Raw genomic sequence first — 18121 nt, forward strand, 5'->3', positions numbered from 1 at the left:
ATTTGCCCACAATCCCATGGGTGACTGGTGGAGCTAAAATTTAAGCCTACGTCCTTGACTCTAACCTACGTCCAGTGTTCTTTCCTTTCACCAGGCTCTTTGACAAGCATCAGCCATCCTGAAAAAGTATCGACTGCTGATGTGTCTTTTTTTAAAAAATAAATTTATTTTATTTATTGTTTCTGGCTGTGCTGGGTCTTTGTTGCTGCACGTGGGCTTTTTCTAGTTGCGGTGAGCAGGGGCTACTACTCTTTGTTGCGGTGCGTGGGCTTCTCACTGCGGTGGCTTCTCTTGTTGCGGAGCACGGGCTCTGGGTGCACAGGCTTCAGTAGCTGTGGTGCATGGGCTCAGTAGCTGTGGCTTGTGGGCTCTAGAGCTCAGGCTCAGTAGTTGTGGCTCACGGGCTTAACTGCTCCGCGGCATGTGGGATCTTCCCAGACCAGGGATTGAACCGTGTCCCCTGCACTGGCAGGCGGATTCTTAACCCCTGCGCCACCAGGGAAGCCCTGCGGATCTGTCTTGCACTCAGTTGTAGTTGTCAGCTCCTTCAGTCTTCATGTTGGCCCCGGTGGCTTACCACAGGCACAGCACCCAGCGTCTCTGCCTCCCGGGCCCCAGAAGTCTTAACTTGGCAGAAACCTGGAATCCAGCTTTGGTGTGTTCCCCGGGCCTGTGAGAAAGGAGGAACATAAGTATTGTTAGTCTCCCCTATGCGTGAGGCCTTGTAGGACTCTTAAAACATGCTATCTCATTTAATTTTCAGAGTATACCAGTGAGATTAGTATTATACTTGTTTTACAGGTGAAGGAACGTAGGCTCAGAGAGCCATTTACTATGAGTATGAGAAGTGCTTCTTCTAAAGCTAGGCAAACAAATGTCAGGTGTATCTTTAATAGCCAGGACACCCAGGATGAGAAGTACAGGCAATTACACCTGGGCCTGATCCTCTTAACATTGGTAATTGTTTATGAGTGACCAGAAATATCTTGGTGAGGAAGGCTTCATCTTGTCTTAATTGTTTGGGACAGCATGTGATATGAATGAACAAGTTTGGTCCAGTTAAGCCCAAATTGGAGGAAGAAAAAGCGCAAAGTAAATTTCTTACTGCTTGTCTGTCATTCCCCAATTCTGCTGCTGTCAGTTAAATAGACCTAGAGAAACTCCTAGTGGTCCATATCCAAACCCCTGTTACTGACCAGTAGTGCAGTGAAGTGATACTAGAAGCTGTTGAGGAGGAGATGTATTTTCCACATTAGTAATGGAAACAGAAGCCTTCTTCAAAGGGAACTTTACATGCTGGGGAGATTTTACTTGATGTAAAGGGCCTCCTTCCAATAAGCATCTTTGGGTGTGTTCCTGGTAACTTCAACTGTCCCTGTGAAAGAGAACAAAGTAGATCAAGTATCTCCTTATCTAGACTGGCTTCAAAATATGTTTCCCTCTATTATTAAAAAAAAATTATTTTGCCCATTGTCGATTTAGCCGCATCAACAGATATTATCTGAACATGTGATCTATTTCTTATACCAGAGTATGAGTTTCTGTCCCCTGGTGCTAGGCTGCTAATGTCAGTGGTCTGCTTATTTGGACATGTGTGGATTCCTGCTGTTTGGCCCTCCAGTTAATACTGGCCCGGGCTTCCCTGGTGGCGCAGTGGTTGAGAGTCCGCCTGCCGATGCAGGGGACACGGGTTCGTGCCCCTGTCTGGGAAGATCCCACATGCCGTGGGAGCGGCTGGGCCCGTGAGCCATGGCTGCTGAGCCTGCGCATCCGGAGCCTGTGCTCTGCAACGGGAGAGGCCACAACAGTGAGAGGCCCGCGCACCAGGAAAAAAAAAAAAATACTGGCCCTTTCCCTGGGTAGATTGACTCTTGAAACCTTGGATGCTCTTTCCTTTCTTTGTTTATAGTTCTTGGCTCCCAAGATTATGTTCCCTTGTCTATGTGCCTATTTTTAGGTGGGGCTTTTTTCCCAGTACCATGAGTCTGCCTAGATTCCGGGTCCTGGCATTCTTCTGTCTAGTTGATCATCTCTCTGCCCAAACCCTTGGGGTTTTTGAAGTGCAGAAAGATATCACTAGACAAAAGTCATTCAAGTACATATCTGTTTGATGAGTAAGAGCAGTTGCCAAATCTTATATCCGTAATTTTCAAATACTCTGTTGATTTTTTCTGTGTGCTATTCCTTTCGTTCCTTTGTGAAGTTTCAGGCATTCGAAAAATTTGCTGAGTCATTTGTGTATTAACTAGGATGATATTGCGTAGTTTTCATTGATTTAGCTAAGACTTATTAAATATTTATTGTATATTTTAGTGATATCAGCAAGTTGGAGAAAGTTTTTAAACCGTAGTTGTGAAGATTTAATCTGTTGATCTTAACTTTTCCTCAAGTCTTTCAGTGATGACTGTATGTAAGATGTTTTGCATAGCTCTGAGGGGAGATCTAAAAATGTAAGGATAAGATTTAGGGAAACGGCTGTAGTACAGAGCAGGGAGGGGATGAGAGGTACAGGCAAATACTGTAGGAGTGCTAGTGGCTTGTGCTTATAGTTTATCCTGTCAAAGCCAACAGTTTTGATAACGGTGATGGTGATAATAATATCATTTATTGAGCTAACTTCTGTTGAGTCCTACACAGCAGGCATTGTTCTAAGCATTTTATATGTATTGTTTCACTTAATCCTCACGTGAGATAGGAATTTCTGTATGCTGCATTTTACACTTGAGGAGACTAAGGCATCTAGATCCTAAGTAACCTGCCTGTGGTCATCCAACTAGTAAAAAATAGACCTGAGATTTGAACCTGGGCATTCTTGTTTCCTCACCTGTGATTCCAACCACTGAATTGTACTGCCCCGGTGCATAGTAAGTATGAGCACAGGTCCCATTCTCTCTGGTTCCATTCTCCCTCTGTATCCTCCTGTCTCTCCACTCTTACCATTGTACCCTGTGTTTCATCCTTATTCGACTTCCTAGAGTTCTTTGAACAGCACGCTCTGCTTTTTCTTGCCTTTGTGTCTTTACACCTGCTTTTTTGTCTTTCTGGAAAACTTTTCTACCTCTGTCCTCTAAGATACCAGCCTCTTCCTTTCTCCCCAAGCTAAACTTGTTCTGTCTTCTTTATCTAACTTGCTTAAATGGATTTAAAGGATGGCATCTTTTACCATTCTTGTCAGATAGCCCCTTTGGAAACTGTTCTCCCAGGCATAGGTTAGGTTTCTATCCTTGGTGCTCCCCCAATATTCTACACTTATATCTACATTAGCTCTTAACATACTGAATCATAACTGATAGTTTAAGTATTAGACTGAGCTTGAGACTAGGGTCTTAACTTAGTCTCTCATCCCAGCAACATAGCCTAGTCACCTGTTTGGTGAATGAATGAATGCTCAGTGGGAGTTTAGAAGTATAAGCCAAAACGCAGCCAAACTGAAAGCCCGTATTTGAGGAGCTATAAAATGATCTTCTTATTTTGGAGCTACCTAACCATCAGGGGACTTCTTTCTCTGACTTTCTCAAGGATAAGTTACCACTTCATTAAATTACTTGTGAAGAGGTAGGTTTAGTAATTGAGGACCCTGAACTAGTCTTTACTCTTATATGAGAGAATACTTTGTTTCCTTGAGTTTTTGTGGGGTTTTTTTGAGGTACGCGGGCCTCTCATCGTTGCGGCCTCCCCCGTCGCGGAGCACAGGCTCCGGATGCGCAGGCTTAGCGGCCATGGCTCATGGGCCCAGCCGCTCCGCGGCATGTGGGATCTTCCCGGACCGGGGCATGAACCCGCGTCCTCTGCATCGGCAGGCGGACTCCCAACCACTGCGCCACCAGGGAAGCCCTTTCTTTGAGTTTTGATTGGAAGCCTCCTCCTTCCCCACCTTACTGTGCTGTCCCAGGCCATTAGTCATTAGGTGTTCCCAACCTTTTCTCTTGAGTGGACCCCAAGAAATCTCTTGTGGGCACACAGGAACCTAAGACCTCTCTGGTCTCTGATGTAATCAGTTTGTGTTTAAATTTCTATTTGGAAGTCTAAAAAGAACTTCAGTATACCCAAAATCTTCATCCATTTCCCCTACACGTTCTCTGTCTGATCATAATCTGGAAACTTGGGGATCATTGTTGAACCATTTATTGTTTTGTCACCAAGTCTGGTCCACTTTGACTATTCCATGTCTCTTAAATGCAGTCGCTTTCCCAACATCTTTCCTGTTAACCACTGCAGACCATGCTGTCATCATGTCTTGCCTGTGATACTGCAATAACTTATCTCCCTCTACCTACTCTTGGTCTTCTCTAATCTGTTCTTGACCAAACAGTAGGAATGATCTTTTTATATCTCAAAACTGATTACTTATTTACAGAGTGGGGAGATGTGGTCATAAAAGGGCAACATGAGATCTTTGCAGTGATGAAACTGTTCTGTATCTCGTATCCATGCTGATACTCTGATTGTGGTAGCGTACTGCAGTTTTGAAAGATATTACCATTGCGGGGTGGTGGGGACAGGATAAAAGGTACACAGGATTTCTCTGTATTGTTTCTTACAACTGCATGTGATGTTACAATTATCTCAATAACATTTCAGTAAAAAAAATTATCCTATTTAAAACTCTTCAGTGCTTTCCTACTCCTTTTGGGATAAAGGCTAAAGTCCTTAGTATGGTCTTCTGCGACTTGCATCATCTGGCTTACCATCTCCAGCCTTGTTTATTTGATACCAGTTTCCTACTGTGCTCCAAACACACTGACCTTTCACTGTCTTTAACATACCAGTTTCTTCACTTACAGCCTTCCTATTTGCTTCCATCATCCAAAATATTATTACTTACCTTCCTTTGGTTAATTCCTCCTCATTCTTTATATGTCAGCTTCATTTATACTTCTTTTTTTTTTTAAAGAATCATTTGGGAAACTTTCTGTTTTTTTAATAAAACCCCATTTTATTTATTTATTTATTTTTGGCCACTCCTCATGGCATGTGGCATCTTAGTTCCCACGCCCCCTGCATTGGAAGGGTGGTGTCTTAACTATTGGACTGCCCAGGAAGTCCCCATTTTTACTTCTTAAAGAGAAGCCTTTCCTGATTCTGACTAAGTCAGATTTCTTCTGTTAGGAGCTCATAAAATACCCAGTATTCTTCCTTTATAGCAATCATCACAATTTGTATACATTCGTTTATCTGTGTGGTTCTTTAATTCGTATCTGTCTCTTCCACTCAGCTCCATGGGGGCAGGGTCTGTGTTTTTATCCCCAGCATTCAGTACAGTGAGTAATGGAAACATGTAAGACGTGAAAGACACTGTGTTTTTCTGTCAGCCCTTGTTCTCTTACTGGCATCAAAAAAGCACCTTTACCTAGGCCAGGAGAATAGGTTCCAATCCAGATATCTAGCTTATGCTCTCTTCCCAGATCATGAGTTTGAGTTTCTCTTGGAGTGCCTAAAAATTAAACCTCTTTCAGGTTACAGAGGCATTTATTAGAGGAGGGATAGGATATGATTGAGCAAGATGAGTGTGCTTGATCCTGATGGCTGAGGCTACCGAAGAGCCATCTCAGACCCCTGGCCTGCTTCCCTCTAGGACATGGCCAGCCTTGAACTTGTTGGGTGTGCAGAGTTTATCTGAAGCTGTAATTCATTGACCTTCCAAAGGTCATGGCTCTTTTCATTGGCTTGGCAGAGCTTTATGTTGTCACATTGAATATTGGCCTACCCAGGGGTCCCCGCTGCATGAGTGTGGGCGTACGTATGATTTGGTGACTGAGAACCCTCAGCGTTCTCAGTTGGACAGTGGAATCCATGCCAGCTAGTCTAAATAGAAAGAGGTATTGGTTAGTATAAAGAATTTGTACATACACAATTTTTGGAAGGACCAGACAGTTAAGCTTGGATCTGACATGCAGAAGCAATGCAACCAGGAGAAATGCTCAACGACACCAAAGGACTGTTTGAGCAGAAATGCCACAGCTGCTGCTGCTTGCCACAAAGTTGGAGATCAGACAGCAGAACCTCTGGAACTTCTGCTAAGTACCTGCAGAAAAACCATGGGACTGTATTTGACAGGAGAGCTTCCAAATTACAGTGAGTCACTTAGGGCTTCCAAGTCTGCACAGGCGTGCCTGCACAAGTGTTCTGCTGTATCACATGTGGAACTGTAGCTGCAAAGGAGTCCAAGAAATACAGTCCTTAGCTTTCCAGTCTCTAGGGCACAAGAAAGCACACTAGAATGAGGTGTTGTGTGAGCTAGTCTGTGTTGTCTGCCATAGCAAATTAAAGGCTGACCATTATAGACAGACCTCATTGACCAGTGAATGTTTTTTTTGAATCTCGTGCAAATGGTTAAACTTGGTTTACTACCTATTAGGAACTTAACATGAGAACCTGTAACGTGAAACAGGGTAGTGATGATCTTTTAGATTTTCAAGCAGTGGATTTCGCCTGTGCTGAATTATGTACTTTATAGATAGTCAGTTGACCCTTGAACCATGTCAGGGTTAGGGACACTGACTCCACCATGCAGTCAAAAATCTGTGAGCTCCTGTCTCTGCCTCAGAAACAAAGGAATTGATAAATGACTCACCCAAGGGCAGGAAGCTGAAACAGTTTGGGTAGAATCAGAATGCAAATCCTAGTTCTTTTTTTTTTTTTTTTTTTTTGCGGTACGCGGGCCTCTCACTGTTGTGGCCTCTCCCGTTGCGGAGCACAGGCTCCGGATGCGCAGGCCCAGTGGACGTGGCTCACGGGCCCAGCCGCTCTGCGGCATGTGGGATCCTCCCAGACCGGGGCACGAACCCGTGTCCCCTGTGTCGGCAGGCGGACTCTCAACCACTGCGCCACCAGGGAAGCCCAAATCCTAGTTCTTTTGATTCCACATGTTGTGATCTCTCATCGAACAAAAGCTTTTCCCCACACTTAGTTAATTTAAAGATCTGTAAAATAAAAATACAGATACTATATTTATTGAAAAAAATCTGTGTATAAGTGGACCTGCACGGTTCAAACCCGTGTTGGTCAAGGATCAGCTGTATATGGTTTTGCATGATACCCATACATTTGCATATTCGCTCATGGAATGTTGTCATTGAGAGCAAGTATGGGCTGTTCCATGCTGTGCTAGGAGCTAGTAATACAAAGGAAAGTAAGTCTGCATTCAAGAAGCTCACAGACTTGGTGTGGCAGTGTATTTCAACAGAGATGTGCAGTAAAATTAACCTGTGAAGTACAAAAAATATAAGCATGGCACTCCACATTTATATATCTACTATCTGCCACGTGCACCAGCATCAAGTTCCCAAATGAGAGAGATACACAGAGAGTCCAGGAACCTGCATTTTTAGCAGACTTTCCTGTTGCTTTTCTTTTTATTGGAGTATAGTTGATTTACAGTGTTGCATTAGTTTCAGGTGTACAGCAAAGTGAATGAGTTATACATACATCCACTCTTCTTTAGATTCTTTTCCCATATAGGTCATTACAGAGGACTGAGTAGAGATCCCTGTGCTGTACAGTAGCCTGTTGATTCTTAAGCATTCTCCCTTGGTGAAGAACCACTGGTCTGGTGGGTCAGTAATAACCATTTTGTTTTATTGCTGTTGAAAACTTAGGAGTATGTTTCAGTTTGCAGGTTATTTCCCATTTTGTCCATTGCCTTTAAAAAGTTTAAAAAAATGCATGCTTGTTTTACAGGAGCGGAGTTACCAGGGCAAGTTATCTCCATGGCAGCTTCTACTCTAGCAACCTTGGCCATCTCCATCACAGGGTATGAATCGAGCACTGAGGACCAGCCCTCTACCCAGCCTGCAGGTGACTGACGTTGTGAAGGAGTGCCTTCAGAATATTCCAGAAAATGAAATATATGTAGAACATAAAATTAAGAAAGACACTAGCACCACAAAATGCTACTTGCTGGTCCTTCATTCTTCTCTCTGGTTCCTATTTTTACACTTTTTTCCTTCTCATCTTTGTTCTCATATATCACTTTTTTCATACATTTAATTATTTATCTTCTTAGGTTTCTTATCTTGATTCTTCATTCTTTCCTTTTTTTTAAAAGTGCTTTTCTTATTTTTCTTTTGTTATTCTCTCTCACTTTCGTGTTATTTTTCTTTTCTTAGTGTCCTATTTACCTTTGTCCATATTTTCTCTTACTTAGTCCTTTTATTTTCCATTTCTTCTGCAACTGTCAGTTCTCCTCCATTGTTCTACTTTGCTCTGACTTTTTTTTTTTTTTTTTTCGGTACACGGGCCTCTCACTGCTGTGGCCTCTCCCGTTGCGGAGCACAGGCTCCGGACACGCAGGCTCAGCGGCCATGGCTCATGGGCCCAGCCGCTCCGCGGCATGTGGGATCCTCGCGGACTGGGGCACGAACCCGTGTTCCCTGCATCGTCAGGTGGACTCTCAACCACTGCGCCACCAGGGAGGCCCTGCTCTGACTCTTTATGTTGCTTTTGTTGTTGTTGTTGCCTTTCTCCAGCTCTTTCTTTTGTTTTTTATTTTCCATCTTCCAGTCATTCATTTCTCTGGCATTTCTTGCTTTTATTCTCAAAGTTTGCTTTGCATGCCTCATGCTGTTAGTATATTGACTGTTTCCCTTAAAACAGAACCCTCTGGTTGTTCTGCATGCAAAGCTCCTATAAGATCCAGCTGATAGGTTTATACCAGACTTAAAGTCACACTGTACTTGCACAGGATTCAGGAATGTAAAAGGCCTTCCCTCTCTGTGCCAAGAGGTCCATTAGTGCCAGAGGTTTGGGAGCTAAGGAATGTTTTTCATGAGCTATTTTTGAAGAATGGACTTCAGAGAAGTTTTGAAAGAAGGGATCGGCTAAGAAAAAGGCATTTGGGGTAGTAGGAAAATGTTATTTTTCTTGCACATCGAATCATGTTTTCAACGTGGAAAGGGGATGACGTTTTAGTTATGGACTTACTGTTCTTCTAAATATCTGCCACATCCACCAACGTGAAGTTTCCAAATTAGGAAGATATTCAGAGAGGGTCAAACAGAAGCATGTTATAATTAGCTTGCGCTTTAGCCCCAAACCTCAGGGTAGAATGTTTGTTCTGGTGAGGTGGGCTGACTTACCATGGTGCTAGTTATATCAGTAGTAAAAATGTACTCACAACTAATCATTTAACATTAAAAAGAAACACTAAGGAAATTATGACATAACGCTCAGAAGGTTACTGTGTGGTTACTTAGGAAAATTATGAAATAACAGGGAAGGCATTGTTAGAACAAATATTTAGTGAGTACGTTCCATATGTCAGTTACTATTGTGTGTGCTAGGAAATTAGTGGAGGGGAGCGCAAGATAGACAAGGTCTTAGCTCTCCTGGAGCTGACATTCAACTGAAGGGAGAAAGTGGGAAGGGTCATAAGTGGAACATGATACAACTATGTAAAATATGTAAAGACAATGGGGCAAATAGGGCGTTGAGATTAGGGGTGTTCATGGTTTTTTTTACCTAGACTTTAAGAAATATGGTATACTTTTTATCATTAACTTTTTTTATGGAAGGCAAAATGCAGGTTTTAGGATCTTATACATTTCCATCATCATGGTATATTCTGAGTAATAGTGAAATGTAATAGTAGTCGCGTTGTTAGAAAACAGTGCCTCGTGAAATAATTGAGTGATATCCTGTATTTGAAAATTCCTCATCGCCAGCAGTCTGTCATTTTTCATATCTAATTTTAAGAGAAAGATATGCTGCAAATCCCTGGCTGGTTCTTGTAAGGGCAGTTGGCTCCATTTAGGTAAAATGATGCTGAAAAGCCGTATTGTTTCAGAAATACATATAAATACATCTACTGTAAAGTTAAAAGAGGAGGAATTTTTTTTTTGTTTTTTTTGTTTTTTTGCGGTGCGCGGACCTCTCACTGCCGTGGCCTCTCCCGCTGCGGAGCATAGGCTCCGGACGCACTGGCTCAGCGGCCATGGCCCACGGGCCCAGCCGCTCCGCGGCATGTGGGATCTTCCTGGACCGGGGCACGAACCCGCGTCCCCTGCATCAGCAGGCGGACCCCCAACCACTGCGCCACCAGGGAAGCCCAGGAGGAATTTTTAAATAAAGAATTCTGTATGTTAATATTTGTTGCTTTATATGGTTTGGGTAATTTTGATGGGCTAATTATAATTCTCAGTTACTTTGTCATGTGTTTTTCTTCAGTTTTTTTGTCTAAATGATATACATAAAAATATAAATGATATATATGTCATAAAAAAACTTGAACAGGGCTTCCCTGGTGGTGCACTGGTTGAGAGTCCGCCTGCTGATGCAGGGGACATGGGTTCGTGCCCCGGTCCGGGAAGATCCCACATGCCGCGGAGCGGCTGGGCCCATGAGCCATGGCCGCTGAGCCTGCACATCCAGAGCCTGTGCTCCGCAACAGGAGAGGCCACAACAGTGAGAGGCCTGCGTACTGCAAAACAACAACAACAACAACAAAAAACTTGAACAATGTTAAGTATATAAAGTAAAAAGTAAAACATTTCTCATACTCAACCCTACTCCCCAAAAAACTTAATTTCCTTAGATGTAAACACAGCATTAATTCTCTACACCTTTTTCATTGCATATGCAAGCATACATACAAGTCTTTTTTTCTTTTTTAACCCAATGTGATCATACTGTCAGAATACATTTTGAAAGCTTAAACTAGGATAGCCTAGCAATTGCTCTGAATTACTGTTTATTAATGTTATTATTTATAACTTATAAATAAATAATTTATTTATTTTTAATATGTGGGGGATTTTTTTTTTCTTTCCCTCTTCAGGGACAGAAACCATGGACAGAGGAGAACCCCCTCCAACACTGTCCTCATCTGCTTCACCCTCCTCCCCTTCACCCACCTTGGGCAGACAAAGGCCTGAAGTTGGAACATTTCTTAGAAAGAAGAAAACTAGCGATATCTACTTTGTGTCTCTCCTTTGGGCCATTGTTGGAGTCCAGATCTGGTTGAACCTGTGGATTGTACAGTTGCTGCCAGTGCCTGTTGCAGGTAATTGGTTAATTATGATCTTGTCTTGCTTTGGAAGACTTTTTCTTTAACTTTTGGATTTTTATGTTTGAGATAACTTTACTGTATTTTTTTTTTTTTTTTTTTTTTTTTGGTGGTACGCGGGCCTCTCACTGTTGTGGCCTCTCCCGTTGCGGAGCACAGGCTCCAGACGTGCAGGCTCAGCGGCCATGGCTCACGGGATTACCGTCTTTTTAAATAAAAAGGGAGAGCAGGCTGTGAACAAGGTGGCCCCTTAAAAGTTTTTACAACTCTAATTACCCTGGTCTTATTCTTGAGACTATAGGAGCTTTCCTAGGACCTCTCCAGAGATTTAAAAATGCTGATGAAGGAATTGTTGAATTGGCATGTAACATTAACCTCATGGTTCAAAATAGTAAACTGTGAACTGTTAGATTATAAGGCCAGGACTAATGACACAAAACTCCCTTGAGTTAGGGAAATTATAGTGGTTGTGATCCATTATCTATGGTCCAAACTTCAAGGCAACCCTCACAGATAAATAGCACTTCCTTCTAGTCCCTCCACCTTCTTAGTTGGCCTTTAACAGAAGGCTTAACCTCTGTTTGAAGGGCCACCACACTGCCCACCTGCAGAGGGGTACTTTCACATTGTAGTCTGTGTGGTTCCCACTGAAGTTACATAGTACACAGCTGTTTGTGACAGCCCTGCTCGTACTCATCCTGCTTCTCTACCGAACCCCGGTAAGAGATTCAGATGTACAGAGCAGCATCGAGTAGAGAAATAGAAACAAATGAACATGTTGCCCTGCAGTGGTATAATCATGATGCACGTGGAATACCTTACACTCCTCTGGTCACTAAACATGAAACATCTAAGGAAAAGAACAAAATTTGGCAAGAGCAGCTATAATAGCCAAAGAGATTAGGACATGTCAGGGGTTAGTATTCTTTACCCTGGAAGGGTAAGGCGTGAGGGGCCAAGGTTGTAGTCACTGAAATCTTCATGATCAGGGTATCTTATGTTTATATAGGCTGTGAATCCCTGACCGCTTCAAGGATTAAGACTTCACAGAGAAGGAGGAATATAGGTGGGTGGGGATTGTGTGAAAATTGTCCCAGTTACATGAATTTGGAATATTTTGAACTTTCTTCTCTCCCTTCTCCTTTTTTTTTTTTTAAAAAACAGTGTTTTAGCACTAGCTTTACTGTTTTAGGAAGTTATATGAAATTGAGGAACCTATTCATGTTAAAACTTTGTAATCTCTATCTTTTTTATGTGTGTATTTCTCATCTTCCTTATAGTATGGATACTCAAAAAGCTCGTTATTCACTTTGGTGTTGTGAACTTCCTGGAGAAGCGCTGCTTGGTGTGGTGGCAGGTTATAGAGCACTTCCTGAAGGAGCGACAGGAAGCCCTGGCACCATGGCCAATTATCGGGCTTGGAAAATTCTTGTTGAAAGTTGATAGCAAGGTATTGTATTTTAAGAACTTGAGCTATTTTAATGGGGTTTATGTATTTCATTGTCTAAAATATTCCATTTTATGGTATATTGGTATTTATGTTTTATTTGTGGATAGAACATTTAATGTCTAATTCTATGATGAAATTTAAAGTTTAGAATTATGGTTTATATAAGGATGGGATAGATTTAGTTTCAGTAAGTATTGTGTTAGTATTTTTACATCTTAAAAATGGGAGACAAGGAGCACCTAGTTCAACTCCCTCATTTTATAAGGACCAAATTGAAATCTATAGGGGTTAAGTGACTTGCCTAAAATTATATCGCCAGGTGGTGGCTCAGATCAGTGAATATTTTTGGGAAAATTCTTATGTGTCAGATATTATGCTAAGTCTTAGGGAAAATCAGATGAATCTGGAAAACTAGGTACAGAAGCTGTGTTTGATGGGGAGATAGCAACCCCTTAAAATTTAGAGGCTGAGTTAGACTCAGAGGCTTAGTGGTTAAGAGCATAGGCTCTGAATTCAAACTCTGGATTCAGATCCCTGTTCTGCTTATTAGCTATGTGACCTTGGATGAGTTTCTTAACCTTTCTGTGCCTTGGTTTTCTTACCAATACGATGAGTATAATAGCAGGTATACCTCATAGAATGGTTGTGAGTGTTAAATGAGTTAATATACGTACAATTCTTAGATCAGCATCTGGTACACAGTAAGCTCTATATAAGTGTTAAGCTGTTGTAATTTGGGGAGGAGAAGTATGTACAGGATACAGTGGTAGTACTGAGCAAGAAATGACTCACTGTCGGAGAGCGGTGGGAGAGGGGAGGTTTTGCAGCAGAGGTGATGCCAGAGCAAATTTTGAAGCACAAGCAGGAGTTTATTAGGTAGACATGGCAAAAAGAGCAGGTGGATGGAGCAGTGCAAGGGCACAGAGACTCCCATAGCATGAGTTCTTAGGGAACACCAGGAAAATGGCAATGGCTGGGATATGTGAAATGGTAATTAGTGGGAGGCAAGGCTGGAGGGTCAGGTGAGACTGGATCACGAAGGCCTTTTTATGTGCCACGCTGTGCAACCTGGACGTCATCACAGGGCTAGTGACTGCTTCCTTTAACAGGTCCATCCATGACTTACGGTTGAGAAACACTGTTAGTTGAAACAAATGTAGATATAGATGAGAACAGTAACTGGAGTTCATGTGAGTGGGGAGGAAGTCGAAGGAGATGCAGGGGATACATTTCTTACATATTGCCTGATGGTCTTCCAGAAAGTTTGCCAGTTTCAATTCCCACCACTGCAACATGTGAGAATGCCCATTTCCTTGAGCTCTTGCCAACACTGGATGTTATAGTGTAACAAAAAGTCCATTTTAGTTTTGTAAAGCGAAGTATCTCAGTGTTGTTTTAATTTGAAAATTTTAAAAATAAAAATTAGGTTGACCATCCTTTTATTTGCTTATTGGCTGTTTATATTTTTCTTTTGTAATTTGCCTATTGTGTTCTTATTAATTTTTTTCAATTTTTTAAATAAGAAAGAAGCTAAAACTTCTCACAAATTTCAACATATTTATCACATCTCCCTGATTAAGGTGAAGCTTTATCTTATTAGAGCAGATTTATCACTTCAAACTGTTTAAAGAGGGTAACTCTTACTTCAATTAATTTCTTTGTCTTAGCACTATCGGATGGGATAGAAACTGAATCCCCTTCTCAGTGTTCCCGTGTACTTGTATTTGGAGCCCTTCGTTTAGGAAAACTCTACAGTTGTGTCAGTTGAAGTTCCAGGGGTGTCAAAAAGTATTTGTTATGGAGTAGCCTTGTAAAAATTTTTCATTTTTATTCTAATTTATATGTCAATCTGTCCTTCTTAAGGAAGAGAGACAGTAAAATGAATAAAACTAGCATCTTCTGTTATATGTAATACATACCAGAATAAATGGCTCTCTCACACTGAATATTTAATTATAATTGATGTCAAAATTATGTTCTGTGTAGTATAATAATGTATGTGGGCTCCTGCTTTGGGGAATAAATCTGTTTTTCTGTTTAATTGCAATTGATTGGACCAGTGTTTTTGAAATGATCCACATACAGGAGATTGTTTTAAGTATGTGTCTAAACATGTATTGAGTGTACTTTAGGGAAAACTCTGCAAGGAGCATTTAGTTACTCTGATGAAATTATGCATCTTAGTTTTTATGCTTTTTATGTCACTAATAATGCCTTAAATCTTATGTTTGCTGATTTTTAGATTATGTATCCACTAATCAGCATGAGTTATTATAGTGCTAAATATTGTGAGGTGTAGATGACATAATGTTGATGTGAAAAAAAGGATATTATATATGGTAGAAAAATGTGTGCCTAAAAAATTGGAAATGGAAGGAAATGCACCAAATCTGATCAGAATCTTAGATATGTCTGCTTTTTCGCCAGGTGTTCACTGTTCCAAATGAGCACTGAAATGTTTTACTCTAGGAAATGTGAAATAAGTAGTATTATAAAGCTATAACTACAAAGTTCAATGAAAATGTAGTTTATGAACATAAATTAGTTTATACAGGGACTGAAAATCCTTTTGGTGCATGATATGTGAAAAATCTTAATTATCACTTTGATCTTTGGAATTTGGTGTGAAAGTTCAAGCCTATAAGCATTCAAGTTATTTTTATGTATTTTTAATTATTGAATTGCCAACAAAGCTTGTGGTTATCATCATTTCAATCGTGTATCTTAAAGGACTGCTACATTCACTTGATTTAAAAACTTTGTTAATGCATTACAATTTTTTTTTCCAGTTTTTCCTTTGTCTGAGATAATTTCCTCCTCATGCTCTCAATGATTTTCTTTTCTTTCCTTTTCATGCTATTACTGTATTCTCTAATGATATGCCCCTGTTCTTATCTTCTCTCTCTCACCTTACCCCCCCTATCCTCAAGCTCTGGCACTGGCTAAATAAGAAGGTAAACAAACACCTGGATTTTGGTTTTTGCTATTGAATTCTGTAACTTCCCCCCAAATCTCCGTTCTCACCCTGTTTCTGTCCACATGTCAAACTAAGTTTTTGTTTTTAAAGTTCTAATTATAAGCTATGGAAGGTCATGAAGCATTAATATCGTCACAGTACAATTTGCTAAAAACTCAAAGCTATTTATTTAGGATGTGGATGATATCTCCTTGCCCAAGTGTGTGTAAGTTCTGTCTTGTAGTCCTTTTGTTCACTGTGATTTACATTCCTTTTTAGCTCTATAATGTGACCCAGTCTGATACTCTAATCTCCTTTGTTGTGTGAGAGCACATTAGGCAGAAGTTACTAAAAAGGAAAGAGAACTCGTTATGGCTACTTTTTCTATAAATAACACAGTAATTTTTAAAAAATATAAATTTGTGAAATATTTGTCTGATTCTCTTGGCTGGTAATGTTATATGTTGTCCTTTTTAATAACTAGTATTCCAGAATTTTATTTTTATCTTAAAAAAGATTGTAGTCATGGCCTATGATATCTAATTTTATGTATTTCCCAAAGTGTGAGGTATCTGTGGTCAATGACTCACATGATCAGCATGGAATTTTCAATAACTTCAATAAAGGCTAATGCAGATATATTAGGAGTGCTGTATCTCTGATATATTGTCCACATACAGTAGTTCTGACTTAATATCATTAGATCCCTAGGGCAGATAGCAAAAGATGACATCATTCATGTGTATTGTCTTTAAACACAATAAGGCCTTAAAAATCATCAGTGAAAATATAGCAGGCCTTAAGAAAGATGTGGTACCTCTTGGAAATAGATCAAAATGTGACTCTTGGGTGTAAAGATTAGGGTTTCATTCTTTCTGTTGAAACAAGAAAGGGGGGACTCTTGACAATGCTTATGCTTTTAAACATTGGATTGAAAATAAGCAGTGTGTGAAATAAATAAATACACACACATACCACCACCACTGCACACACACAAACACACAAACACACATACACAAATGGCTATGTATACCTCCACTGTCTAAAAACCTGGTATGAGTAAATGAGTTCAATCCTTGGCAAATGATAGTGCTGCAAATATGTTACATTTTCTTACTTTGATTAAAGTAGGTGATTTTATGTATTTTCCCAGTTTGTGTATATTGAAATGAAATTGTCCTCTAGAGATGAGAGAAAGGAGATTTAAAGTCATTAGGTTCAGGGACTTCCCTGGCGGTCCAGTGGTTGAGACTTTGCCTTCCAATGCAGGGGGTGTGGGTTCGATCCCTGGTTGGGGAGCTAAGATCCCACATGCCTCATGACCAAAAAACCAGAAGATAAACCAGAAGGAATATTGTAACAAATTCAATACAGACTTTAGAAAAAAAATAAAGTCATTAGATTCAATCTGATTTAACCTTTGGTGACTAAATGAGTTAGGTTAGCTAGTTCATAGCTGACTAGTTGTGAGTTTTAAAAGATTCCTAAGAGATCAGGTAACTTTTTCCTTTTCTTTGGTGATTCCATGTAGTGTAGGTAAAGCATTGGTGTAGAGTAGGAGTAACTGCTTTAAGTTCTGAGGAAAGCATGTAAATAAGTTGAGGTCTGTTTTGTTACATTTCATCCAGGGTCAGAAAATTTGCAGCATTGGGTATTGGTATTCCAAGTTCAAGTGGAGTGAAGTAGAGAGTAATTCAAGAGAAGTGAGGGTGAGAGACGCGTCTATGATTAATTGAAATGTAACTGTTTCTTAAGACTTGTTTTCTTTCTTAGTATTTATTATTTGCACTAAGACTACTAGAATTTGGTTAAAAAAAAAACAAAGCAAAATAAAAACCTCCAGGTCCAGAATAACGAAATAGAAAACTCAGTAGTGGAATGACACTTCCTTCATAGTTTGATAAATAGGGCCAGTCAGTTTCAGAGTGTCTTTTGGTATAACTATAAATTTACTGACATTGCTACATTAAAAAAAAAAATGCTTGCCCTTCATTTATACTTGAAACATTAAGAATGTTGTTTTAAAATTACTCCCCTTCCACTTTTAGAAAATAAAGTTTAAAATCTGAAATAATTTCTCTTGGTGTGGAAGGCTGGGAAAGTTACTAGACAACTGTGCAATTTCCACGAGCAGGGCAGGGTTTGACAGGTGGTGTTATTCCCTTTGCCCAAAGCGGACCACAGAACAGGATGACCCTCATGGGACAGAGCCACTGGCATTTCTTTACGAATTCTCTCCTCCTTCCTCTTCCCCTTCCCCCTTGCTTCCTCTGACCATGTTTCTCTTTCTGTGTCTATCAGTTGCTGTTTCCTTATGAGTCTTGTTCCATTCACTCTTTCAGGGAGTTGTTTTCCTCCATAAGTTTTCTATCCATTTTGTTTCCTCTTGATTGGTCCTTAGTTCTTCACATTTTTAAGTCTTTCCTGTCTCTCTTTCCCACTCTTTGTGCTCTCTTTCGCTTTTGCTGTCTTTTTCGTGTTTTCTCACCTTATATCTTAGCTGGCTGTAATGTGAATAGACCCCCCTCCCCGCCCCAACTTTTTTGCTTATGTATTGAACATCTTAAATGACTTGATTTACAGAGATATTGCGGGGTGCATTCCAGACTACCCCAGTAAAGCGAATATTGCAAATAAAGCAAGTCACATGATTTTCTTTGGGATCCCAGTGCATATAAAATTTGTTTACACTATACTGTAGTCTATTAAGTGT

At 40.4% G+C, this 18121-nt stretch overlaps 1 protein-coding gene across 4 annotated transcripts in view; it reads left to right on the forward strand.

The window, feature by feature from the left end:
• TMEM245 (transmembrane protein 245) overlaps positions 1–18121 on the forward strand; it is a 104181-nt gene that overhangs the window by 16547 nt on the left and 69513 nt on the right. For 3 of the 4 annotated variants that reach the window (XM_067743717.1, XM_067743715.1, XM_067743714.1), the window contains exons 4-7: positions 7681–7797; positions 10775–10999; positions 12283–12452; positions 15383–15406. In XM_067743717.1, the coding sequence (XP_067599818.1) occupies positions 7681–7797; positions 10775–10999; positions 12283–12452; positions 15383–15406 (536 nt within the window). The remainder of the gene's footprint in view (positions 1–7680; positions 7798–10774; positions 11000–12282; positions 12453–15382; positions 15407–18121) is intronic. The other variant, XM_067743716.1, reaches the window with a different exon arrangement.

This window comes from Pseudorca crassidens, chromosome 7, assembly GCF_039906515.1.
Source record: "Pseudorca crassidens isolate mPseCra1 chromosome 7, mPseCra1.hap1, whole genome shotgun sequence".
NCBI lineage: Eukaryota > Metazoa > Chordata > Mammalia > Artiodactyla > Delphinidae > Pseudorca > Pseudorca crassidens.